This window comes from Balaenoptera musculus, chromosome 3 (assembly GCF_009873245.2).
Source record: "Balaenoptera musculus isolate JJ_BM4_2016_0621 chromosome 3, mBalMus1.pri.v3, whole genome shotgun sequence".
NCBI lineage: Eukaryota > Metazoa > Chordata > Mammalia > Artiodactyla > Balaenopteridae > Balaenoptera > Balaenoptera musculus.
The window spans coordinates 117,594,584-117,621,256 of record NC_045787.1 but is presented as its reverse complement, the minus strand read 5'-3'; the positions used below and the strand labels follow the sequence as shown (position 1 = coordinate 117,621,256).

The 26,673-nt window shown below is 49.6% G+C and overlaps 1 protein-coding gene across 2 annotated transcripts; it reads right to left on the bottom strand.

Moving 5' to 3' along the window:
* Positions 1-1,271: 1,271 nt before the first annotated feature.
* DELE1 (DAP3 binding cell death enhancer 1) lies at positions 1,272-16,376 on the bottom strand. 2 transcript variants are annotated; one of them, XM_036845709.1, is made up of 13 exons: positions 15,419-16,376; positions 14,617-14,731; positions 14,405-14,522; positions 12,175-12,322; positions 11,047-11,208; positions 10,716-10,804; positions 10,517-10,613; positions 7,704-7,846; positions 6,367-6,525; positions 6,181-6,273; positions 3,870-4,029; positions 2,761-3,000; positions 1,272-1,867 (listed from the first exon to the last, which is right to left on the bottom strand). In XM_036845709.1, the coding sequence occupies exons 1-12, from the start codon at positions 15,447-15,449 to the stop codon at positions 2,762-2,764; spliced, it is 1,554 nt and encodes a 517-aa protein (XP_036701604.1). In that variant the 5' UTR covers positions 15,450-16,376; the 3' UTR covers positions 1,272-1,867; position 2,761. The 2 variants fall into 2 exon arrangements, with proteins under 2 accessions (XP_036701604.1, XP_036701603.1); XM_036845708.1 differs by lacking the exon at positions 2,761-3,000 and having other exon boundaries at positions 1,275-1,867; positions 15,419-15,580.
* Between the last annotated feature and the right edge of the window lie 10,297 nt (positions 16,377-26,673).

The window sequence follows — 26,673 nt, the reverse complement described above, 5'->3', positions numbered from 1 at the left end:
GGCTGTACAGAGACCGTAGGGACTGAACAGCAAGGATTCTTGGCCCCTTGACAGCATTTCTCTCACGACTCTTCCATCCTTCCTGCTCCACAAGGAGAGCTTAAAAATATCCTCCCTCCACATTTGGTACCCTGAATTGGATCAGCACTTAACTTACAACGACGGAGAGGGAGGGAGAGCCCTATCTGGCCATCAACACAGAAGGCCCTGGGTCCCCGGACTGTGTGAACTGCCCCTCTGCCCCAGGCATGGCCAGAGGAGCCCATAATCAGAGAACCCCAAGTGACAACAGGAGGGGAAGAGGCTGGCGAGTGGAGCTCCACGGGAAGGCAGGAAGTGACACTTTACACAGAGGGTGCCCCGGGAAGGTTCATCGGCGATCTGCAGGGAGCCGGGCTCTGCGCCTGACTCTGTGAGGGAAGCATTGGGTTAACCAAGTTCTTTACTGCAGGACTTCTTGGAACCTTGAATATGCTGATGTGCATCGTGCATCTATAAGAAGGGGACGTCTAGTGCAGTGTTTCCCAAACTTATTTGACCGCAGAAATTTTTTTTTTTTTTTTTTTTGCAGAGAGATTAGTGCACTGCACAGCTTAAAAACCGGAGCTTTAACCAATGTGTGTATTGAGCCCTTACCTGCACGACGGGACCTTGTGCTAAGTGCTGAGGATACTGGAATCCAAAGACAAAGTCCCTGCTTCCAAGGAGCCATCTGTGGGAGAAAGCCACATGAGGGGACCAGTGGGGGTGAGGCCAGTGTGCAGGGCAGCCCCGGAAAGGGAGCAGAGGGCAGGAGAGGCGCTCAAGCTGGAGGAAGCTTAGGGCTCCAGCAGTGAGAGGAAGTTGCTGGGAAAAGTGTGACGAGACCACTAGAGGCTGGGGAGGAGGGTGGGCAGCAGAGAGGGAAATGTGGACAACTCCCCTCCTCAAATTCTCCCCGCTTTGAGCTGGCCATGCTGGGTGGTCTTTCACATTTGGACGGTTCCTAGGGGGTTTGGGCCTCAGTCCCTCCCACGCCCCGTCCTCAACCACATCTCTGCTATCGGACTTGGGCTAACATCCAGAAGCCGGGGAACAGCTACGCACAAATTCAGTAATTGGAGTCATTAGCGTTGACTCAGAAATCATTTTTTGCTATGTCTCTCTCTTGGAGAAGCTTTTAAGACCCTTTAAATTGGTTAATGGAGAGTTTAGAGATGAGGGTGGAGCCTCGGCTTTCTGCTTCCCCTGCCCGTCTCCCTGGCTTTCCCCAACATACTCAAGGGCGAGAGTGATGAGATAATCCAGTATCTGTTTTATTAAACTCCCATCCATTTCTGGCACAAACCTTTCACAAAAGAGGATCTCAAAATCTACACTCTCCTGCTCCAAGACTCCAAGGGCCCAACTGCCATTTACCACCCCCATATCGGCAGGACGATAGTAACGCTTTCACCTAAAATTACCGTGAGAACTGTGCAAAAGAGCCCTGGGCCAGGAGTCAGGAGGCTGGGGTCCTTGTCCTGGCCTGGTGACTCATAAAGCCATGTAACCATGGGCATCACTCTGCCTCCTCAGGCCTAAGTGAGCACCAACGTCCTTTCCATAGTGAAATGCCCTATGTCAGCCCTGGAGGGTAGGAGGGCAGACACCGCTGCCCTTGGTCTACAATTGAGGAAACAACACAGCAAGTCAGGCCACTGCTTCAAGGTGATGTGGCCAGAACCTGGGTCTTTACACACTTTCTTCTTCTTTACTGTGCTGGGCAGGTACTTAAGGTTCTTTGGGAAGGCGGGTGAATATCTGGCCTCTTCTCTGGGATTCAAGTTGTGGTATCTCTCTGAGAACTCGCAGGCTTCATCTTTAGGGCTGAGTGAAGTGTGAAGGTCTGAAAAAGTCAAGCAGTTACATCAGGCATTTAGACACTATGCTCCTTCCTTCCAAATCAAAGGTGAAATGGAGACAGTCAGGAATCCATTGGGGATGAACAAAAGCGGACGTCATTCAGTGTTTCCTGAGTTTTAGGCATTCATGAAACCACCCCATGACTTTTGCCACCTCTCGATCTGTGCTCCCCTTTACGCAATGTCACAAGGTTTTTTCTCTACTTGATTCATTATTTTTAATATCTGTGACATTATGATATGCTAATCGCATTTTTATAATATATATTAATATACAAACACTAAAAGTAAAAAATATTACTTTGAACACTACCTAAAATCCCCTTGTGAAGCACTGGAGGCACACACACATCAGACGCTGGCAAAAAATGATGTGGTCCAAGCCTGAGGAAATTGAAGACTGGCAAAGGGGAAGGGAAGGGATTTGCTCAAAGGCAAAGGCTAAGGCGAGGACCAGGGTCTCTGGACCCTTCAGTAAAGTTTTTCACAGGTCACTGAACGAATCTTTTTTATGCACAGAACAGAAATGACTGTGAATGGGGAATTCCCTGGCAGTCCAGTGGTTAGGACTCGGCGCTTTCACTACTGAGGCCGCGGGTTCAATCCCTGGTTGGGGAACTAAGATCCTCACAAGCCGTGTGGCATGGCCAAAAAATGAATGTGTCCACTGCCCATTTGTGAGGCTACCAACTAGGGGAAATGGTCAAAGTCATTTATTAGCCATGCACTTGAAATTGCTTGGGAACCTGAGCCCCCATGGAATTTCTACCCTGTAAAGGGATACTGACACCCTGCTTTTGTTGCCATTCCATCTCCTCCCTGCCCGCCCCTCCCCCCAGCACCAGTGAGAGGTACCAGTGACTGCATTTTATCTCACCTTAGCCAAAACCCAGTCTGACGAGACTCCTTTCCAAGGGGTAGGGGTGTGGGAGAACAGCCCTGCTGGGGGCTCCGGGGCTGGCTCTGAGACGAGCGCTTCTATAGAGCAGGCCAAGGTTCCCTGTGCTCGAGGCATGTGGCAGGCACGAGGCTCCTGCCAGCAAGGTGTTCAGGCTGCAGAGGGAGGGGCTGGAAAACGACTTCAGTCCTCTCACTGCCAGGTCGCCGGGCCCCGGGGCTGCGAGGAGAGGCGAGAGCAACTCTTACTCAGGCTGTGTTCTTAGACTCCTACTTTGGAGCAAGGGCTTCTTAAAGGACTTGGTTCCCCTGGCACTACTAACCCAGGTCAGCCTGAGTGAGTCAGGAGTGAGCAGGGCTCCCAGAGCCCTAGACGGTAAGTCAGGGCACGGAGGCAGCCTTGGGATAGTGTCTCTCCTGACAAGTCATTGGAGTGACTACCATTTATTCAACACCTACCGTGCGCCAGGCTGTGCTAAGCCCTTTGCTGTCATCTCATTTAATCTTTTTTTAAAAAATTTGTTTATTTATTTATTTTTGGCTGCGTTGGGTCTTCATTGCTGCACGCGGGCTTTCTCTAGTTGTGGCGAGTGGGGGCTACTCTTTGTTGTGGTGTGCAGGCTTCTCATTGCGGTGGCTTCTCTTGTTGTGGAGCACAGGCTCTAGGCACGTGGGCTCAGTAGTTGTGGCTCGTGGGCTCTAGAGCGCAGGCTCAGTAGTTGTGGCACACGGGCTTAGCTGCTCCGCGGCATGTGGGATCTTCCCGGACCAGGGCTCAAACCCGTGTCCCCTGCACTGGCAGGCAGATTCTTAACCACTGCGCCACCAGGGAAGTCCCATCTCATTTAATCTTTACAACCTAATGAGTTTTCAGAGGTGAAGAAACAGAGGTGCAAAGACATACAGGCCAAGTTCAGGAATAGAGCAGGGGTTAAAACTCAGGTTTGATTTGTCTGACTCAGAAAGCTGTGCTCGTTCCCACCAATGGAGCAGAAGTAACAAAGAGACCAAAGGCTACTGCCACCCCCTTCTCTGTCACAGGGTACTGAGCTCGGGGAGGCACCTGCTGGCTTTGACTCTCATCTGTACCTGCTGCCTCCATGGAAAAGAGGGTCCGCAGCCTCTCCTGGGCGGGCGCATTCCCCAGAGCTGCTGACTGCTGGTAGCATCTCACAGCCTCTCCCAGATTCCTCTGCACACCAAGGCCCTTCTCATAGCAAATTCCCAAGTGGTACCTGCTCTGTGAGTCCTAAAGGAGAAGACGGACAGACACACAGATGCCCACGCATGCAGGACTGAAGAACTGAAACGCTGGGGCAGAAGGAAGGTGCAGCAGTCAGCAGGCTGGTGCTTCACCCCTGCAGGGTCAGGCCCAGCCGCAACCCTCCCTGCACCAAGGGATCTCAACTGTGAAGAGCCAGAGGCCCAGAACAGAGGACACGGGGATCCCTCCACCCAGGGAGCTTCCGGCCAGAGCAGCGTGGAGGCTTCTCGTGCTGAGGATGGTGCAGAAAGTGTGCAGAAGTGAAGGCTGCGGGAAGCACTTGGCCCTGCTCTGGGAGCCCAGGTAGTCAGGCTCCTATGTTATCCTGAAAGAGCCAGGAGCAAGGGTGGAGACTGGGCTTCCAAGGCCCTGAATGCCTTCCTGATCTCTACCCAGAGGGCTACAAAGCATACATTACAGAGAACATGTTTCTCCTCCTTTGAAAGGTTAAAAGGCTAATCCCTTTGTCCCTGGCTCTGGATCCTCTCTCCCCTCTCACTGAGAATTAGGCTCCTGAGAGAGGCAGTATCAGGTAGGGAGTAGGAGCCCAATCTCTACAGCCAGACGCCTGGGTTCCGATCTTGGCTCCACCACTTACCAGCTGTGTAACCTCAGGCATCATATTCTGTGTCTCTGTGCCTCAGTTTCCTCATCTGTAAAGTAGGCATAATAATAGCACCTACCATATTACCCTGTCGTGAGGATTAAATGTGTCAATATGTGGAAAGTGCTTAGATTAGTGTTATTATTTCCACACCTTTAGTTGCCCACATCATTCATCTCTCTCTCTCTCTGTAATGAATATTTTCATTATATTCAATCTCCCAACCATGGTTCTATTTCTCTTCTACCCTCTAAAGAGTTTCTGTAACATGTAGGTCAAAGTCTATGTAATAAATATGGTGGACTCATGGCTACAGGCCAGCTTAGGACACAGTCAGGCCAAAACACACATGCTGTTACGTATGTGTTACACAACATCCCTTTGTGCACTTCTCCTGGCGCGCTGGGTGACTAATGCCAGCCAGGGTGCCCCCAGCCTTGTCCCACACATGGTCACACAACCCACTGAGCCCAAGGAAGACTCTGGGGCTCTTTCATAGAAAGACAGGCACAGAGGCAGGTACTGTTTGATGACATTGGTCCCCTTTTGACGGCTACTGCAGATACTTTGGACAACACAGAGTGAAAAAGGAGAAGTATTCTGATGCCCAAGAGTTGAATGACGCTATCCCTGTGTTGGCCAGGAAGTAAAGAGAAGCAGCAGCCCCTAAGGAGGGAAATTCTAGTACGTGGCCACTGTTGGCTTTAACCCAGGGCTCCTGGTCCTTCAAGATACAACTCAAAAAATATACTGGTCAAAGACACTTGAGGATACAGCAAACCCACAGATGCCTTTTCAGTAATTCACAGTGACATAAAGCTCTGAGATTTCCTGCATTAAAGATACCTGTTTAACAAAGTATTTCCCAAACCCATCTGACCATTTTTCCCTCGTATTATTTATAAACGTTCCATGGAACTAATGCTCTGTGGAACAAACTCCATGCTGCCTGGATGCCAACCCCTAGTTGACAGACAACCAGACGTCCTCTACCCCCCAAACTGCTCAATGTCTTCACCTCATGTGCCTTCTGACTTCCCTGGACTAAGCCACTTGTGATGATGCACCTTCCACGTGTACACTTTACAAAGCACTTTCACACTTACTATCTCAGTTAGATTTTGATCCTCACGACAACCCTGTGAAGTGGTAGACAGGTCAGGCAGGCATTATTATCCCAATCTTAGAGACAAGGAAAACAAGAAGTGACCAGCCCGGTAGTATGCTAGTAAATGTTTAACAACCAGCTCTCCAGGGGAAAAAGCCCTGTTTTGTAGCATTTGGCAATTCTGTGGTACTAATGCTCTCCCCGTAGCTGATTTCAAGCTAACAACAATTCTCGCAGGCTGGTGCAAGCCAGTGCCAGCACACCGCTGGACGTGTCCAAGGGGCACACAGTAAGTCAGCAAGAGTTAAGGCTTGAAGCCAGCCCGATGCTCTTATCAACCGTCTCCTAGGCACGGTACCAGTTCCAAAATCCCTTCCTTTATCAGACTTGATCCCCATCATGCCTGGATATGGACACCTCATACCCCATTGTTGGCTGCAAGCCAAAGATATTTCACGGCTCTCTGCTCGTCCAGGTATGCCTCCTTGGTGAAGAGCACCCCGAGGAAAGCCTGGGCCTGTGGTCAAGGAGGAAGGAAAACGGTATCTTGGTCACTGCCAGGCCCCACATGCCCCAAGTGCCCAGGAGTGACCCCACCAATGGCACTCACTTCTCTCAAGCCGGAGTCTGCAGCCTGCTTCAGCATGGACACTGCCCTCTGCTGCTCAGGGTCCCACGAGGAGGCTGGGTCTTGCAGCAGGCACCTGGCATAGCGGTACTGAGCCAGGTTGTGGCCCTGGCTGGCAGCCAGCTGGTAATAAGAGGCTGCCTGGGGCAAAGGGAAAAACCTCCAGTCAACTGATAACTCTGTAAGCTGCCTTTTTCTGGAGTGAAGTTTCTAAAAATTATTTTAATTAAATAACACATAATCATTATAGATTAGTCAGGAAATACAGATAAGCCAAAAATAGAAACAAAATTCCAAGAAATCCTGCCTCCTCCAGATCATTCTCTGTTAACATTTTAGTGTAAAATCTTGCAAATTTCTTCCCCCCTGTACTGTATGTATTAACATATATACACAAATATGTTAATATACAGTCACACACATATATAAATGTGTGTGCGTGTGTGTATCTGTGTGTGTAGGAAGAAAGGGAGAGAGAGAGAACTACACTCACTATTTTTTGTAACCTATTTTTTTTCATTTAACAATACACCATGAATATCTTCCCCTGCAAATAAATATAGATCTAGCATATCATTTTTTTTTTTTTTTAAGAAATTCACGTTCTTATTTATTTATTTATTTATTCATTTATTTATGACTGTGTTGAGTCTTCGTTTCTGTGCGAGGGCTTTCTCCAGCTGCGGCAAGTGGGGACCACTCTTCATCGCGGTGCGCGGGCCTTTCACCATCGCGGCCTCTCTTGTTTCGGAGCACAGGCTCCAGACGCTCAGGCTCAGTAGTTGTGGCTCACGGGCCCAGCCGCTCCGTGGCATGTGGGATCCTCCCAGACCAGGGCTCGAACCCGTGTCCCCTGCACTGGCAGGCAGACTCTCAACCACTGCGCCACCAGGGAAACCCCTAGCATATCATTTTTAAGGCCCACATAGATGTTATTAACCAATTCTCTGTTGAAGGAACTTCAAGTTTCTTCCCTTTTTTTGGCCATTGTATCTAATTCTAAGAAACTGTTATATATAAATTCTTATATATAACATCTATGCATACTTATCCTACTTTTTAGAATTAATTGATCCATTCATCAAGGTAATGTTCTAGGTCGTGAGGATACAGCTGCAAAGAAGAAAGACAAGGTCCCTGGCCTTCCTGTGTTTTGAGTCTAAATTCCTAGAAGCTGGAGACTTCTTTCTTAGTTTTCCCTCCGGGCTGGAAGAGAGAAGCTGGACTTTCCCAAGCCCTGCCCACTGCTCATTTCTGGAGGTCACTCTGGGCGGTGCGGCACAGGCCACAGGCCTGGGGGCAGGGAGGAGGTGTAGTACCTTGCCGAGGTCCCTGGGGGTGCCTCTGCCGTGCTCGTGACACAAGCCCACATTGTACTGCGCTTTGCTGTAGCCACGGTCTGCTGCTTTCTGGAAGCAAGAGAAGGCTGCCATGTAGTCTCCATCCCTCATGTTCTCTGTCCCTGTAAGAAAGCACTAGGCGTAAACATAGCTTCCTCTGTGAACTTCCCCACATTCTTAGTCAGATACCCACATGCTCCTTCTTTTCTTTTTTGTGCTAGACACTTCGCATGCACTTCCATCCTCTGAATATTTCACTGGTCTGCCATAGGTATCAGCGGGTTCTGCCCTCCTGTACACCATCCTCCTCTTGGTAATAACATCCTAATTTCCATTTGGGAACAGCCCTCCCCCCAGTGCTGTCAATCAATGTGCCTGCCCTCTTCCCAACCAATGAGACCCTCTCTCAGGAATCTGAATCTTGGTCTGGCTGCAACAGGAGAGAAAACAGCTTCTGCAGGTTTATTCTGATGGCAGCACTCTGAAGACACTGTTTCTCAGTTACTGCCGCATGCATCCCTGGAGCCTCTCTGATTCCTGTCCTTTCTGAGGCTTGGCAGGTCAACAGATCCCAATAGATTCCTTTTGTGCTTAGGTTAGCCAAAGTGGTTTTAGGCTGCTTGTAACCAACATAACGTAACTGATACAGCTGACACTGTCAATCTTGCTTTATGAGGAAACTGTGAGAGAATATAAGAAAGAGAGCCCAGCTCCAAAGCCCATGTTCTCTTTATCATCCAAACGAACAGGAAAACAGGGAAGGGGCTGAGCACAGCCTACTCTCAACTCTAAGCTTTTGCTCAAGCTGTTTCTCCTGCCTGGGATACCTTTTTCTAACTCTTATCATCAGGCCTTCCCAACCTGTTTCTGCTCTAGAATCTTCAGACCACACTCAGGCTTTAAACACTCTTTCGGCACTTACTTCATACACAAGCCTTTTTCTAGGAACTAAACTGTTTCAAGAGTACAAGCCCTGTCTCCTCAATTAGACTGTAAAATCCTGGAGGCAGAAGCAGAAAAAGAACGTAGAAGAAATAACTTTGCAAAGGGTGAAAGCTCTATACAAATGCAAAATATGATTATGGCTTATGCTCCCTTTGTGTTCTGCCACAGTGCTTAGCACTTGCTGAATAAATGAATATGCATATGAAGGAAGGAATGGGCAAGAAAATTCTCAGAAGACTGTCTGCCCATGAAAAATCACAAAAAGCTAATGAGGCAGAAACCGGGTTCCATTCGGCCAGCAGTGAATGAGTCACCTCCTGGCTGCCTGAAAACTCACTGTCGAGGGTTCACAGAGCCCTCTGTCCTTGAGGAGAAGGCTCAAGAGGGCACAGGATCCCACCCTGTCCCCATCCCCCACACTGGATCTTCTGCCTCTAACCTAGACCAAGTCACCATCATGTTTCGCTTAGCCATCAGTAACAGCTCCAATCTAGTCTCCTGTTTCCCCTCTGGCATTCCTACGACCCGCGTCTGTCTACACAGCAGGCAGGCAGAGAGATCTTTGGACAAGTAAATCAGATCACATGACTACCCCCACTTCCTGCTCCAGCGTAGAACACTCCAATGGCTTCCTGTCTCACTTAGAAGAACCATACGCCACCATGGCTCGGCAGGCCTGATCTGATCTGGCCCCTGCCCGCTTCTCTGACTTCATCTCTTTCTACTCTCCTGGTGATCGCTAAACTACAACCACGCTCACCCTTTTCTTTGTTCCTTTAGCAAACAAAACTCAATCCTGCCTCAGGACCTTTGCACTTGCTGTTCCCTTTACTTGGAAAGCTTCCTCCACAAGACTGTTCCCTTTACTTGGAAAGCTTTCTCCACAAGACTGGCTTGTTTTTGTCAGTCAGGTCAAGGATCTTTCCATCCGCGAGGCCTTCCAAATCAAAGCTGCTCCTTGCCCAAGTCACTAATGCATCCCCCTGTTTAATTTTCCCCATAACATTTATCACTATCTGAAATTCTCTTTTTTATTTGTTTACCAATTTGTTGTTTTTCTCTCCCTCAACTCACATGGCAGCTCCATGAGAGTAAGGACTTTGTCTTGTGAATCACTGTATCCCCAACACCTAAACTAAGGCCTAACAAAAGGTGAATGCTTAATACATTTGTACTGAATGAATTCTAGCCTCTCACTCACTTGCCCACTAGAGTCCAGGAGATGCTGCTGGCAGTCTGGGTCTCCACATGAGAAGGCCTGAAAGAAGCCAAGTCACTGCGGAGAATAGGACAAATGGTGGAGCGGAATCTGGAGTCTCCAGATGTGGGTAAGAAAGGGCACTTGAGGGCCTGCCCCAAACCTCAGGAGCCTGTTCTTGCCTAAGTGTGGCAGAAAATTCAAGGTGTCATTCAAGATTTATTTTCTCCTTCTTACACAGTAACCGAATTTTCAGGTAAGCACATGGTCATTCAGCTAAGGACTATATTTCCCAGGCTCCTCTGTGACTAGGTAAGGCCGCGAGCCTTCATTCTGGACAATGATTTGTGCAACTTCTAGGTTGGGGAGGAGTGGTCCTTCAGTTTTCCCACCTTTCCCTTCTAGCTAGCTAGAATTTGGATATGAGGCAAACTGAACCTTGAGATGGGAGCCCATTTTAAGAATGGCAGAACCATTTGACTGAGAATAGGTCCCTGATACCACTGTGCCACCATGCCAGATTTGGTCGACCTACCTGGGAGAAAACAAACTCTCTCTTGTGCACTCCCTGCCCTGACTCTACTTGACCTACCGCATACCCTTTCCATTTTCCCATCCGCCCTCCTTGAGACAGGGTCCACCCAGTTACCCAGGAAGTTGAAAGCGATGGAAACACTGAGCTGGAAGAGCTGCTGAATGGAAGTCATGGCCTCCTCGAGGGAAAGACTTTTTGATTTATCTTGTTCCTGGGGAAGAAATATAAAGACTCATCATGGGGCAGTTCACTGGGATTGCCACCTGTCTAGGGGAATGTTACGGGGATCCAGGTGGCCAAATCTGGACAATACCTGCTTTTCGCCAGCGGGCTGAGGTTGGGCTGGCTTTGTCTTGGACTTGAAGCTACTGCTGGCATGCAGGAAGCCGGTGTCACTGGGATCTGCAAGGGAAAAGGCAAAGGAGGAAGGTGCTAGTTCTCCTTTTCTCTCACTCTCCCAGTCCACAGAGCCCTCCATGCAGCACCACTGCCAGGAACCAGAATCATTCCAAATTGCCCCAGAAAGCAAGGGGGCTCACAGGAATGACAATTCCCCAATGTGGCATATGCAGCAACAAATGTCCATCTGCCCAACTCCCCACCCCGTCACTGCCTTCTGCTGATTTTAGGAGGTGGGACCATACCTTCCTCAGAGGCACCCTGAAGACCAGCTGCTCTCAAGGAACTGGGTGAAGAGAGGCTCTCGGGCCGAGTGGAGGGTTCTTCCTGGCCCAGCCTGAGTTCCCTGAGGCCAGTGTGCCTGGGAGCCGGGCTATCAGGGCTGGGCAGAATGTGTCTCCGCAGTGCTGGAAAGAGCCAGTGAGAGCGGTCACATCAGAAGGGTATAGGTTCAGCCTGCCGGGGCTGACTGAGCCCTCCCTGAGGCTTCGCGGACCAAAGGAAGAATCTGGAAACTCCTGAGACACGTCCTTCACATGCCTCCTCCTCCATTTCCTTGGCTGGCTTCCCTCCGCAGGGGTGGAGAGGGGCCCACATTTATGCTGATCCCCACACCCCAAGCATAAATCGCTCCTTGGCTTGAATTCTTCCAGTCGCAGGGAGGGATCTACTTTATTCACTGTTCTAGCCCCAGCACTTAGCACTTTGTTTGATGGTTAATACTGATTATGATTATAATCGTAATACTAAGGGCAAGAACTTAAACCGCTACTTACTGAGCACATACTACATGCCAGGCACTGTTCTAAGTCCTCGACATGTATTAGCTCATCTGGTCCTTCCAAGAAACCTGTGGGGATGGGTTTTATTATTTCCCCATTCTATAGGTGAAGAAACTGAGGCACAGGGAAGTTAAAAGTGACTCATCCAGGGACACCAAACTAGTATCAGCAGTTCTGGGCTTGAACCCTGACAATGTGACTCCAGAGCCTTAATCACTATGCTGCATTGCCTCTGTACCATGGCACATGATAGCCATTCAATAAAGATTCACTTATTAATGAATGGCTGACCAGAGAATGACCTAACTGGCTGAGGAGTGGGCAGGAAGCCACTCCTAGGATCTAAAATTACCTGGACCCCTGCGGGGCTCCGTCAATGGAAGGGGAGGGGAGGACATGGGAGGACCCTGGAGGGCAGGCGTGGCCCACACGCCGGGTGGACAGACCTTCCTCCCATTCCTCTTCCTCTGACTGCAGATAGGAGAGGCAAGGAGCTGCTGACGGCTCTTTTCCTGAGGTGTGTCCAGAGATGCTTCCTGGCCCAGAGAAACTCCCAGCCCAGCTCTCCTGTCCCCGGGACTGAGAACTCACAGGAGCGCGGGTGCCTCAAGGGAGATGAGAGGAAACGGTCCAGAGGACTGTGCCAAAAGCAGCGCTCCGCTCGCCAAGGTCCTGCTGGCAGGGATGCCTGGAAGTGGATCTGCCTTGCCAGCTGCAGGGCCAGCACGGCCAGGGTGCCCTGAGGAAGACAGCACATCAGGGGACACAGCTCTCCACCAGTCAACTCCTTCAGTCTCCACCTACATCTCCAACATCACTTCCTCGAGAAGTCCTTCCTGACTCCTGGCTGTAGCTGCTCCCCCACTGCACACTCTCGTAAGCACCCGAACTTCCCCCATGGAGCCCTGATCACACTGGTACTTAAACAGCCATCTCTACAATTATTGATCAAGGTCTGTCTCTCCTGTTAGTCTCTAAGCACCACGAGGGAGGAACCATGTCTGTTTTGCTCACCTATGTATCCCCGGCGCCTAGCAGAGCACTAAGATACAGCACTAATAAATACACGCTGAATAAACGCCTGAGCGAGTGACTGAATAAACAAAGTCTAAGCAGGCAAAAAGATAACGTGGAAAGTTTGGGCTTGGCCACACATGCAGCCAAATGCAGACAGGTCAGAGTTCCCCATCAGGCTCCCTCTTTCTCTAGCCTGGCACAACTCCTCCCCCATCCCCAAGCCACCCCACCACACACATTCACAGCTACAGGCTTGTTGTGGGTGTCTCTTCTCCAACAGGTCTAAAGAAGACCTAAGCTAGCTCCTAGCCCAGTGACTGCTTGGTTTTCCCTGTCCCCTCCTGTGTTATGCACGAGAAAGGACACCCAACTACTTATTTGTTGCAACAGGCACTGTATACAATGGCAAACAAGACAGACCCAGTCTCTGCCCTCATGGAGTTCATGTCTTCATTGATGGAGAAAGACAAAATCCAAGTACACAGAGAAATAATATAATAACTACAAATTATGCTAAAGGCCGCTAAGGAAACAAATCAAGAGTTTACACAGGGCATAAGAGGGACCCCAGACAAGACAGGGAGTAGAGGAAAGCCTCTCTGTAGAAGTGATGTGTGTGCTGAGACCAGAAGGTCCCAGCAATGAACAGAAGAGAAGAGAAGAGAAGGAAGAGAAGGTCCCAGCAATGTCAATAACAGGGACACGTATCCATATCACTGGAGATAAGCTTGTGCTCAGGCCTGTTCACATAGGCAGTAGTGACAGAGCTGACGGATGGCATCAGGACCCCTGAGATGCAGACCCAGTTTCTAGAAGGACTCACTATAGGATTGCCCTAGGGTTCATATCTTTGACAAAATGGGAAAACACATCCCTCTCCAGGGTGTGTTATGCCCCTAGGCCACAGCTCCCCAGAGAGAAGTGTCCCTGGCATGGAGACATTCCAGTCTCAGCTCTGCTGATGACACCAAGTTACAGATGAGAGAAGTGAGGCTCAGAGAGGTCAAACCACTTGCCCAAAGTACACAGCATGAAAGTGAGAGGGATGAGAAGTGATGGAGACAAGTGTGACGTGAGGGCCAACTTCCTTTAGAATATCTTATAAGCAGAACCTAAGAGTCAAAGATTCTGCCTTGTTAGACCTCGTGTTAGCTCATATTACCGAGCCTCTGCCTTTATAGATCAGATTTAACAAATATTTATTGAGCGACAATCACGGGTCAGGATATATACTATGTGCTTTTACAAGCCATACTAGGTATAACAACCAAGCTGTACAGCATAGTAGCTAAGAGCACGAGCTCCAGAGTAAAATCTGGTTCCTCTACTGAATAGCTGTGTGACCTTAAGAGTGTTACCTAAAGTTTCAGAGCCTGAGTTTTCTCATCTATAAAATAGAGATTATATTTCCTCTGCAAGATTTTGTAAGGATTAAATAAGATGATATATATAGATACAATAATAAATTAAAAGTTAGCTATTTAGTATTATTTAATTGTAAGATTCAGGAAGGCAAGAATCATATCTACCTTGTTCTCTGCTATGTCCCTAGTACTTAGCAAAAAATGCCTGGCTCAAGGAAAGTGTTAAATAAATGTTTACTGAATGAAAGGAGGAATATATACATGGAGAGCAGGGGGAAAGGGAGCAGCAATATCTCCCCAAATATGCTCCAATGCCATGAGTTACCCAAATTTTGAGTGTGGCCACAATGATGCCCTAGCTCTTGTTTCTAGGCTATACTTCCATACAGGATCATTCTCATCCACACTGAAGGTCAAGGACAGGACTGGGGAAGCCTTACCCATGATATGGCATCCCACAATGTGTTCCGGGAGTCACGGGCAGACATCCACTGGAAGGCATCCTTCCATCCATGGGACCTTGGGCCCCTGCTTGTGCCTGGGCCATGGTGGCCAGACCTAGAAGATGTAACAGAGGCTATCAAATTCTGTCCTAAGTGGGAGTAGAGGGAGGTTAGGGGAGCACATGGGGGATGGAATGGCAGTATTTCACCTGTTGAAACTGGGCACAGGGACCAGCAGGTTGGAGGAGGTAGCCTGAGGTCCATCTGGACTGGTGGACTTGGAGGTCACCCCACGGAGGCCAGGTCCCAGCAGACGGGGAAGAGCTGTGCAGAGCAAGGATCAGTCACTTTGACATGAGTGGGATTGAGGCAACAGTGGCCCCACCAATCTTCCCTCTGACCCTTGACAGAGCCCCACCCCAGGAACCCAGGAAACACTGGCACCTGCTTCTGCAGAGGTTCTTAAACAAGGATACATACACGTGGGGATCTTTTGCTTAGTACAGATTCCAGCGTGCCACCCCAGAACCAAATAAACTAGGATCATTCAGGGTTGAGCATCAATATTTTGAAAAAGCTCCCCGGGTGATCTGACGCCCTCCTAGGGCTGACAACCACTGTTCTAAAACGACCAGACATTCATACACAAACTCTCGCTCAATGTTTGTAGCTCTTTGTCTCTAAATCGCGCCTCTTTTCATTGGCCCCGCCTACTGCACTGGCCTCTACTCATCTTTCATGAACTCCGCCCACCATCTCCGGCTACTTGGCTCCTCCCCCTTCCAATAGCTCCTCCCATCTCCTTGGCTCTAAGTTCCACCCTCTTCTTACTAACCACGCCCACACCTAAAATTCGAACTGCCCCTTGACTCAAGGTGCAGCGCGGCTCCTACCGACCCCGCCTCTCTTCCGCTGTAACACCGCCCACTATTGCTTTGGCTGTCTTCCGGCCCGCCCCCTCCTCAGTTCCAAGTCTCAGCTGCCGCAAGACCCGCGGCCGAAGGTCCTTACCTCGGCCCAGGAGTCCCGGGAGCCGCCACATGTCGTCGCCAACACCATAGAGCTCGCAGCCGAAAGAGCGCGGCCAAACCCCGGGACGGCGGCTAGAGTGGCCTGTGTGGCGCCCTCGGAGTGGCCGAGTCCCCAAGGAAGCTCACCGCCAGCCAATTAGAAGGGGGCCCAGCCGGAAGGACGGCGCTCAGCGAAAGGAAGTGGGGGGTGTAGGCGTATTGGGGCTAGCGGGGAGGTGAGCTGCGACAAGGGCACGGGGACATGGGCCCGGCCTCCGGTGGAAGAGGTGTCATTTGCTGCCCGCATAAGAAGGTGGGGGGGGGGGGGGAGGTCGCGCAGAGGAGTGGGGTCGCAGGTGGCGAAGCTGAACCGCCTCAGAAGAAGGACCATTGAGACGCGGGGCGAGAGCGGCCTCGGTGGTGCCAGACGACCTTGCAGACACCGTGGAGACTCGAGGGGGAACAATCTTCCCCAGGCCCCGAGGCTAGAGGAGGTGGGAGACACCAGGCCCAGTGGGTGGAGGAGAGGAACCTTAGGGTCCGACGGAGGAAACCAGTATTCCGAGCTTTCCGCCCAAGGCCATCTGCTTGGAGTTGCCCGACTGGGTAGGCTTTGAAAACTGCGAGTGGGGTTCCGATTCCGGGGGGATCCAGCTCTGGCTCCAGCTTTGGCTCACCGTGTAGCCTCGCGCCGAGCCCTTCCCTTGTCTGGGCCTCAGTCTGCCCAGTGATAGGGTCAGATGGAGTGAGCTCGACTGGTCCTTCCTGATTTGACAAGAACAACTTGAATTGCTGCTTTCAAAATACCTAAGAGGAGACTGGCCCCCTCCCCGCCCCCACGCCTGTTAATCAGAGCTCTCATCTTCAGACACAGCCAGAGTTATCTGTATTCTTTTGTTGGGCAAAGGCTCGGTCCTCTTTCCCCACACCTGAATCCGTGAAATAAAGGAGGTCAAAATCAAATGTAAGTTGCTTACACTTTCTCCCTCCTCCTTTCTCCCGGGTAGTGACTTCTGGTTTGATGGAAGTCTCTGTTTGGGTTAAAAGAGTACTGGAGGTACCTACTTTTAGACCCAGGCATGTGTATGACAGTGGTATTAACTTGTTCAGCAATTTTTGAGCCATATGTCAGCCACCATCCTAGAATCTGAGAAGACCGAGGAGTGAAGAGCATTTGTAGCCTCCAGGAAGACATGGTCCAGTGTTTTAAGAGTGGCCTCTGGAGTCCCACAAATGGTTTGAATGGTTTCTTACTTCCTGTTATGTCTTCTTGGTCAGTTTACTTAACCACTTTAAGCCTCAAGTTCTTGATCTATAAAATAGGAAAAAGGATACCTGATGCAATTGTTGTGAGGCTTAAACAACACATTTAAACCGTTTAGCATAGTTCCCGGCACATAGTAAGAGCCTAATGAATGTAAGTTGCTATTAATGGCAGTGGTAGAGGAGGTGAGTAGGCAAAAGGCATAGATGTGTTCCAATAGAAGCAAGAGCACTGGGTTATGGGATACCATGGAATGATTCAGAAAAGTAGTTGCATTTGAGTTGGACCTTTAAATATGAGTAAGAATTTACCAGGTGGAGAAGGGAGAAAGGTATTGCAAGCAGAAGAGGCAATAAACAAAGGCCCAGAAATGTGAATATTGGGAAACTTCAGAAATATCCTTGGCTTTGGGATTTGGGGCAGCCACCTTTCACATTCCTTGTGTTATTGTGTCAAAATAAAATAACAAGCATCCTGGTTCAGCTCTCTTCCTCCTCCCAGCACTTCTGCATCCTTCTTCCTTTCAGCCTGTCTGCAGTTGGTTTCATTCCTCAAGGCTCAGCCAGCTCATCCAGCTCTTCAGTGACAACTTCCCAACTGTTTGAGCCCTCACTGCTCTCCACTTTTCCCAATTCCTGTAGCACTTAATTTCTTACCACACAATTTAGCAGTAATTATATGTTGTCCTGTTATTTAATTATCTCATTTGTGTAAGTCTAGTCTCCCCAGTTCTCTCCCTCAGGGTAGGGATGGCATTTTCCCATTTTGCATCCCACGTAAGGCTTGACACAGAAGATATTCAAACAATACACGTTGACTTGACACTTTGTGCTGATGATTATTACAGACAAGACCACCAGACCTCAATCCTGGGATTTACCGATTTGAGCAGAAATGTATTCATTCTGCATACATTGAAGGCCCTCCATGTTTAAAGCGAGTTAAAAAAATTTGACGATGATGTCTGTTCCTGTGTGTAAAATGGCATTTCGATGTCTCTTGTCCCTAGAAGCCTGTGAGTGCTAAAGACCATTTGAGTGAGGGGTACTTGGCTAGGGCAGCTGGAGTCCTCACTGACTGACACACCAGATCACCTGTTCAGTGCTGCCCAGAGGAGCACCATCGGGGATAACAACTTTGTTCCCTTGCCTTTAGCTTCTGAACTTGCAGGCCCGAACCATTAGCCATTCTCTTCTGCTCCCAACGTTGCTCTGTGTTGTTGGCTTGCGGCCCAAAGTCAATCTGACTCAGTCCCTCTACAAAGGTAAGCTGTCTTACATCGGGAACTTACTGCCCAGATGTCCAGTTAATCACCTTTTGTTGATGCCATTGTATACTCAACACAGTGAGTGGTCTAGACATTTGTTGTTGGCTTCGGCTTGTAGACATTCTTAATTTGCATTCATCAAATATATGAGAGCTTATTCTGTGCTGGAGAATGTCCTGAGTATATAACAATTTTTAAGAATGGAATGGTCCCTGCCTTCATGGAGAAAATAGTCTAGCAGGACAAATTCAGTAGACGACTGAAATCCAGAATGGTCCTTTAGTTATGTATTGCAGCATAGCAAACTCTCCAAAATTTAGTGGCTTAAAACAATCATTTTATTATCTCTTGCAGTTCTGTGAACTGACTGGGCTCAGCTGGGCAATTCTGCTGGTCTCACTTGGGGTCTGTCATGAGGTGGCAGTCAGATGGCAGCTGGGGCTGGAGTCATATGAAGGCTCAATTAGGCCTCTTTCTTTCTCCATGTAGTCCCAGGGCCTCTCCATCTGGGTAGCTGAACTTCTTAAATAGTGGCTCAGAGCTTCTAAAAGTACAAAAGCGGAAACTACCAGGCTTCTTCAGCCTTAGGCCTGGAACCTGCACAGGGTCACTTCTCCCACACTCTGTTGGTTAAAACAACTCACAGGGTCATCCCAGCATCAGTGTGGGAGGGGAAGACACACAGGCACGAATACAGGGGAATGTGGTTTTTTTTGTGGGGAAAGAACAGGGTGCTATTGGAACACCCAGGGGAGGCTCATAACCTAGGTATGGAAGTCAGGAAGACTTCCTGGAGGCAGTGACTTCTAAACTGATGAACCTGAATGAGGAGGCCTGGGAACTAGCCAGATGAAGAAGGGAAGGGAAAAACAATTCAGGCAGGGGAAACAGCTGGTACAAAGTCCCAGGGAGGCAAAGAGAGCACAATTTAAGATCAGTGCAACTGTAGCTAGGGTAGGGGATGGTGGAGGGGGTGGTATAGGATAGCAATAGCCCTTTAGTCTGGAGAGGTAAATGGGGCCAAATCATAAAGTCTTTTTTTTTTTTTATTTTATATTGGAGTATAGTTGATTAATAATGTTGTGATAGTTTCAGGTGTGCAGCAAAGTGATTCAGTTATATATATATATACATGTATCTATTCTTTTTCCAACTCTTCCCATTTAGGTTGTTATGTATTATTGAGTAGAGTTCCCTGTGCTCTACAGTAGGTCCTTGTTGGTTCATAGTCTTATATAGCGCCTACCCCCACCCCCACCCCATGTCTGGACTCTGTCCTGAGGGCATGAAACATCAAAGAAGGAAGGAGGGGCATGATCAGGCCCAAGGGATGCTAAAAGGCTCTTGGCTGCTGTGTGAGGGATGGTTTGGAGAGGGTCAAGCCCTCCTTTTCACCCTGTCCCTTCTAGCCAGTGACCTCACCTTCATCACTGAGAAGGCTGAGTCATTATCGCAGCACTGATACCAGTTCCTTTTGCTTTTTGTTAGTGGGAATTTGTATCATTAAAAAATGCAGACTCCTTTGTGCAAGTTTTTGATTTTTTTTTTTGTTTTGTATTAGGGAAAAAAACCAAAAACATGTCATAGAAAGCCTGCTATTTCTGGTAGCATCTGGACATGAGGTTGGCCAGGTGGTCAAACAGTTTATACTTAAGTGTGAACTGTGTTAAGGAAGAGCCTGCCTGCAAAAAGCAGGGACCGTGCCAGGCTCAGTGGATTCTACCCCTCACTTAAAAAATGGTCTGCCTGCCGGGACTTCCCTGGTGGCGCAGTGGTTAAGAATTCGCCCGCCAATGCAGGGGACACGGGTTCGAGCCCTGGTCCGGGAAGATCCCACATGCCGCGGAGCAACTAAGCCCGTGAGCCACAACTACTGAGCCCACGAGCCACAACTACTGAGGCCCGCGTGCCCAGAGCCCGTGCTCCGCAACAAGAGAAGCCACCGCAATGAGAAGCCCACGCACAGCAACGAAGACCCAACACAGCCAAAAATAAATAAGTAAATTAAAAAAAAAAAAGGTCTGTTAAAGGAGAGCCTACTCTAGTAAAAACGGTACTAAACGGCTTATAACAAAACCCAGCAGACCCCTGCCACACACAGCTCTCTACTCTCTAGTCCTACTCCCTAGAGGCAACAATTTTCAACTCTTTAAAATTTCGAGAAGCAGCACAGAAGAGCACTGGAATGGGACTATCTGGCATCCAACCCAGCTCTCCCACTTACCGGCTGGGTGACCTTGGTCAAGTGAATTATATTATCTTTTACCTTGGTTTCCACATCTGTAAGATGGGAATGATAATTGTACACATCTCATGAGATAACACATAATTGCCTGGCACGTGGTCAACAAACAGTGATGTGAAGAAGGATCTAACTTGAAAGCAGCTGTGAGCACAGCTGTGGATGTTTAGCTGCACACTGTACAAATAAATGTAAGCCATGAATGTGAGTTGGAGGAAATGACAAGAACACAGAAGAGGTCTGTCTCTTTCCTTTGTTCTAAGGCCAAACTCTGTATTTGCTCCTAGTCCCATTCCCTTCCTGTCTCTTCTAGAACCTTGTCTCTATAATTACCCTGACCCTCAAGACAAGCATACATCTATTAGTTTTTTTCTTTCTATGAAATATACACAGGCCTTTCCTATCTTGGGGGGAAAATCCTTTGTTTCATCCTCCTGCCCTTTACAGCTACCATTCTGTTTCGTTCTCTCTACTGCTGGATTTCTTAATTAAGTAACACACACACTGCCTCCCGTTCCTTCACGACTCCCTCACTTTTCGGCTGTCTCCCAGCTTCCATCGCTATTCTTCTGACACAGCTGTCACCAGGGTCATCAAAGACCACCTCATTAACCACCAGTGGGCCTTCGCTCAATCAATCTTGACCCAGAGCGCTTGCCTCAGTTGACCGTCCACTCCTTAACTCTCACATACCAAACCACCTCGTCATCCAACCCTTCCTTACGGCCGTCAGTTGTATCATTTCCCCAAACCATTCAGGAATAAACCGTAAACTCAGGGTTGGCTCAACTCCTTTCTCTGCCCACCCCCATATTACTTTTGACGCTTACTGCAAATGTGAGAAACTCATTGAAGATACCTTTTTAGAAAGGTTTTTATCAGGATATGGAGGAGTGGGGGACAGCTAATGGACCCCAAAGGTAGAATGCATCTGGAACCCAGGAAAGCCCAGGACTGCAGACTCGAAGCCAATGATGTGAGTCCTCTCTCTCTAGCTTGCCTCCTGGATTTCTCATGATCGGCACCCCCAAGGGTGTCAGACACTCCCACACCCAGCTAGTCACCAGGTCCTGTAAAAATCGCCGTCTTTTGTGTCAGCCCCTTGAATCTGTCTCCTCTCCAGCTTCCCTTGTACTGCCTCTCCCATGCTTGTTTACCTCCTGATCACTGTTTCTGCCATTGCCTCTTCCTCCTGATGCTGAGTACAGCATTGCCCACATTTCAGTTGTCTGCCCGCCACTCTTTTCTTGACCTTCCTTCTGGGCGGCTGACTCCTAAACAGGAGTAGAGTGGTTAAGAGCTTGAATTCTGGAGTCCTAATGGCCTGGGTTTGAATCCCCCACCACTTTGTTTTTGTTTTTGGCTGCGCCGTGCAGCATGTGAGATCTTAGTTCCCTGACCAGGGATCGAAACTGTGCCCCCTGCAGTGGGAGTACGGAGTCTTAACCACTGGACTGCCAGGGAAGTCCCCACCACCACTTTCTAGCTGAGTGAACTTGGGAAAGTTACTTGAATTTTTTGAGCCTCAATTCCTCATCTGTGAAATGGGGATAATACTGGTCCCTTCCTGACAGGGTTGATGTGAGCATTCACTGGGCAACCACACATGAGGTGCTTAGCACAGCTCCCTGCACACAGAAAGGACTCGATAAATGGCAGCACTTATCAGCTTTACCCTTGTTCTCTTTCCTGAGTTCTAACATCACCTGCTAGTCTCTTCCATTAGATGTCCTGCTGTGACTTCAGATCCACCTGTCGGAATACTCCAGCCACTGCTGGAAGATGCAGTTTTCTGAGAACTGGAGTTGGGGGGGAGGTGCTGAAAAAGACGGGTGGTCTCATCAAATCCTCGAAGGAACCCCGACCCAACCTCAGCCACGCCCCAGCAGAGAAGACTCTGAAGAGCAGTTCCCCTGTAAGCCTCCAAAAGCTTTGCTGGCTGAGTCTTGGAATCCGGGAGAGCAGGCAGGGCCGCTGTTAAGAGAGCAAATGAAAGATGTGAATCCAACCTTTAAAAAAAAGCCCCGGGGGTGTGGTGATGTAGCAGGATCAGTGGAGCTTCGAGGTGGGTGTGAAAGGTGAGAGCAACACCCTCAGGGTGCTGAGGCGGCTTAGGCTGGGGCCTCCCTCCAGTGCTGGGGTTTGGCAGCACAGAAGCCAGAGGTGCTCCTGTTTTCAGCTGAGCTGTTGCAGGTCCCCTTTGCCGCCCTGTGAACATTCCTCATTAAGCTCCTGTGCGGAGCAGGGCGTAGGGCTTTCACCTGCCCCTCAGCCCTGCGCGCCCACCTCCCTCTCTGCCGCTGGGTGGCGGGATTTCTACTGGCAAGAACATGGTGAGGGGCAGTGCCCCACTCTCAGTGCAGAACCAGAACTGGGGTCGTGGGCAGGGAGGGTAACCTCACTGAGAGCCCTCTGCTCTGAGGCAGAGTGGCCAAGTAGTTGAGAGCTCTGGCTTTGAAGCAGAATGTGCCCTCTTTTGAAATACACATTTATTTATTTATTTTTATTTTTGGCTGTGTTGGGTCTTCGTTTCTGTGTGAGGGCTTTCTCCAGTTGTGGCAAGCGGGGGCCACTCTTCATCGCGATGCGCGGGCCTCTCACTATCGCGGCCTCTCTTGTTGCGGAGCACAGGCTCCAGACGCGCAGGCTCAGTAGTTGTGGCTCACGGGCCCAGTCGCTCCGCGGCATGTGGGATCCTCCCAGACCAGGGCGCGAACCCGTGCCCCCTGCATTAGCAGGCAGACCCTCAACCACTGCGCCACCAGGGAAGCCCAGAATGTGCCCTCTTTGAATGCCACTTCTGCCATGGCTATCTTTGTGATCCTAGGCAATTTGTTTAACCTCTATGCTTCATCTATACAATGGGGATAGTAATAGGCCTATCTAATAGTTGTGAGTTTTAGTAAGATAATGCAGGAAAAGCACGAAGCTTAGTCCACCTAGACCACCCCCCACACACCCTGTCTGCTGTCTCCACCCCATCTGTGTGTTGTGTTGTCCTCTATTTACATGTCTGTCTCTGCCATTGGACTATGAGCTCCAGTAGGTCAGCAATGGAATTATACGGATCTGTGTCCTTGGTGCCCAGCTTAGTAAATACATTTATTATTGGAAGGAACTGGTAAAACAATATAGAAGATTCAAGATTCCCTCTGGCCTCAGAGTCCCACCATTTCACCACAAATAGTGGGCCTAGGTCAGTCACTGTCCTGGGGGCTGGGGATACCACAGTGAATGCAATAGGATGGGCTCCTGGCCTCAAGAAGTGAACTGTCTAGGGAGTGATGGACATCAAACATATAACAAAACTGATGATACATTACAACTGAGAGCGTTGCTAGTAAGAAGCCAAGGCTGCTATGAGAGTATAGAGCGGAGACTACGTTTGGGGGAGGGGAGAATCAGGAAATTTCCTGGAGGCAAGTAAACTGAGGCCCCAAGAACGGGCAGCCTGGGTCGAAGTGGAAGGTGTAAAATAGCCTTCCAAGCAGAGGAAACAGCATGTGCAAAGGTCCTGAGGTAGAAGGGAGCTAGGCTGCTGGGTGGAAGACAAGGTTAATGACTGGAGCCTAGTGATGGAGGGGGTCAGTGGCTTCTCCAAGGCCACAGAGCTGGAAGCATAGGTTATACAGAGCCTTGTAGGTTATGATGAGAATCTGAGCCTTTATCCTGATGACAATAGCTAACATTTATTCAATTTCATGTATATTTGTACTGAGCTGAGTACTTTATGTGGGTTTTCTCATTCTCTTTGCACAATCCCCCAGGAGGCTGGTGGTATTATTCCCATTTTACAGATGATGAAACCCTGGCTCAGGGAGGTTAACGTGTTCAAGGTCACCCAGTTGGCTGTGGCAGATCTGGGATTTGAACCCAGACATCAGGATCCCAACGCCTGCCCTCTTAACCCCTGCGTGGCCCAGCCTACGAGCTAAGTGCGATCTTTGATCCGTGCTGCATCATCCTCAAAGCCTGCGTTCTAATTTCGCCATACGTCCCTGATCCTTCCCCTCGGAACTGGGGGAACCCACGCAGAGGCCCGCTCTGGTGAGATGAGCTCCCTGGCGGCCGGCCGGACTATCGAACCGCCTCAACGCAGGCCTCCAGCCACGTGACGGGTCTGGGCGCCGGCGCCGGCGCCGGGAGCGCGGAACGCGGCCGCAGTGCGGTGGGTGCTGGCGTACGAGCTCGCGCTGCCGCGGCAGCTGTGAAATCTGGAGTACCGGACCCCAGAGAGCCTTGCGGGTGTGGGGAACGCGGGGCGCCGCTCCGCGTCCGGCAGGGGGCTCTCTCTCCCGGAGATCTCGGCGCCCCGGCAGCCCGGATCAAGTTCCCTCCAGCCTTGAGGGGGAAAACAGCGTTCGTTTCTGATTTAAAAAATGACTGTTTTTTAAATAGGCTTCATTCTTTCTCTCTGGCCTCTCCCAGGGCCAGAAAGAGGCAGAAAGCGACACGGAGAATCCATTCCAAACGAGCAGCCAAGGGGAGACACGGCAGCTCCCAGATGTTGATGTTTTGTTTTTTGACATAAATCTTTGCACTCATATGGGAGTCTTCATTGATTCATGTTTCCATCTGCTGAATTTCCTTTTATTTACTTAATACGGCCTTTGGGGGAAATCTTGCTCCGAAGGTCTGGAGGAGCATAAACGGTGGCAAGCGCTGTACCCCTCCGCGCTCCTCCAAACCTTGACTGTTGGGGGAAGGGAGTGAGTGGCACCCTGCGGATAAGGCTGCTGCATGTCCTCCGCTTGGGGAGCAGGCGCCCTAGGCCCCCGTTAACGTGGCTGTTCCCCTGCTAGGTGCCTGCCACAGGCTGTAAACCCGACAAAGAAATGGCAGGAGTCACACGGAGTCTGTTCCTTCTCCTTCCAGCCCACCCACAGTACCTCACTGCCTTCACGCCAGAACACTCTACATCTGACAGTGGATGTCCGCATCAAATGTATTAAAGAGTATCTCTTCCTTCCCCGGCTCCTCTGCACACCCAACCCCAGGAGTGATTCTTAGTAATTAATAAGAGCTTCACCTCTAGAGTCAGACAGCCTGAGTCTGAAACCTGACTCTACTCTGTATAGTGAATTCTTGAACAGCTTAATTTCTCTGAACCTCAGATTCCTCATCAGCAAAATGGGGATGTTTATTCTTTCTTTCTCAGATACAGTTACATTTTACAAATGAGACACTGAGGCTGAAGGTAGTTTAGAGATTTTCCCAACTAGGACAGAGCCAGGACATACTCCTATGTCTTTCTGATCCTCACCCTATTTATTCACCCCCAATCTTGCCCAGCTGCTCCTCCAGGTTTCCCAGAATAGGCCATCTGTGGCAGAAAGGGGGTACCCTCTTTTCCATGAGGCAGAAGAAAAAACTAGAAGTTATGGTTCAGGAAGTCTGACACCTTAGAACAATATCCATCTAACCTTAGAACATAGGCCCAGATTTGGGAAGGACCTACGGGTCATCTCATCGGGTCTCCTACCTAATCCATGCAGACTTCCCCAACAGGTACAGAAAACTCACCTCCTTACAGCCCCTTCTATCTGAGGGTGCCTCTAGGTATCAGGAGACCCACAGACCCTTGAATGGGACCATTTGAATGTAAGAAACATGATTTCCACAGACCAAGCCCCTTAAGACCCCTTGTTGCTAAGGCCCAAGGCTGTATCTCCAGTCCTGAGTAGAGGGGAGGGATTGCTCAAAGCGTGAGATTATTCCATAGTACATCCTTTGTGAAGCACATTCATTCCTTATGTATATCCCATCCAGTCCAAGCTCCTCTGCATGTGCTACATGGGGCTCTCCCTGCAGGGCAGGACATGGCTACATATCTGGGACTCTATGATTTGGTTCTAAGCTCACTCTGTAGGAGTACATGTCCTTAACTCTTCATTCACACATGCTGTTTTCAGGAACTCCCATGTTGGTAAACCGACATTTATGATGTCTCTGTAGGTGCTCAGTGCCTTAAAGGAAGTAAGCCTCAAAATATGATTATTAAAGAGAATCAGGGGCTTCCCTGGTGGCGCAGTGGTTGGGAGTCTGCCTGCTAATGCGGGGTATGCGGGTTCGAGCCCTGGTCTGGGAGGATCCCGCATGCCGCGGAGCAACTGGGCCCGTGAGCCGCAACTGCTGAGCCTGCGCGTCTGGAGCCTGTGCTCCGCAACAGGAGATTCCACGATAGTGAAGAGGCCTGCGCACCACGATGAAGAGTGGCCCCCGCTTGCCGCAACTGGGGGAAGCCCTCGCACAGAAACGAAGACCCAGCACAGCCAAAAATAAATATAAAAATAAATAAATAAATAAATAAATAAAAAGAATCTGCCTTCCAATGCATGGGACACGGGTTCGAGCCCTGGTCTGGGAAGATCTCACATGCTGCAGAGCAACTAAGCCCGTGCACCACAACTACTGAGCCTGCGCTCTAGAGCCCGTGAGCCACAACTACCGAGCCTGCGTGCCACAACTACTGAAGCCTGAGCA

Excerpts from the sequence above, each read along its gene's own strand:
- DELE1 (XM_036845708.1), bottom strand. The coding sequence starts at position 15,449 with ATGTGGCGGCTCCCGGGACTCCTGGGCCGAG. Across the intron at positions 4,030-6,180 it reads GGCTTGCAGCCAACAATGGG|GACTCACAGAGCAGGTACCA; the intron begins GTATGAGGTGTC and ends CTTCTCCTTTAG. Across the intron at positions 1,868-3,869 it reads CTTTTCCATGGAGGCAGCAG|ACCTTCACACTTCACTCAGC; the intron begins GTACAGATGAGA and ends TGACTTTTTCAG.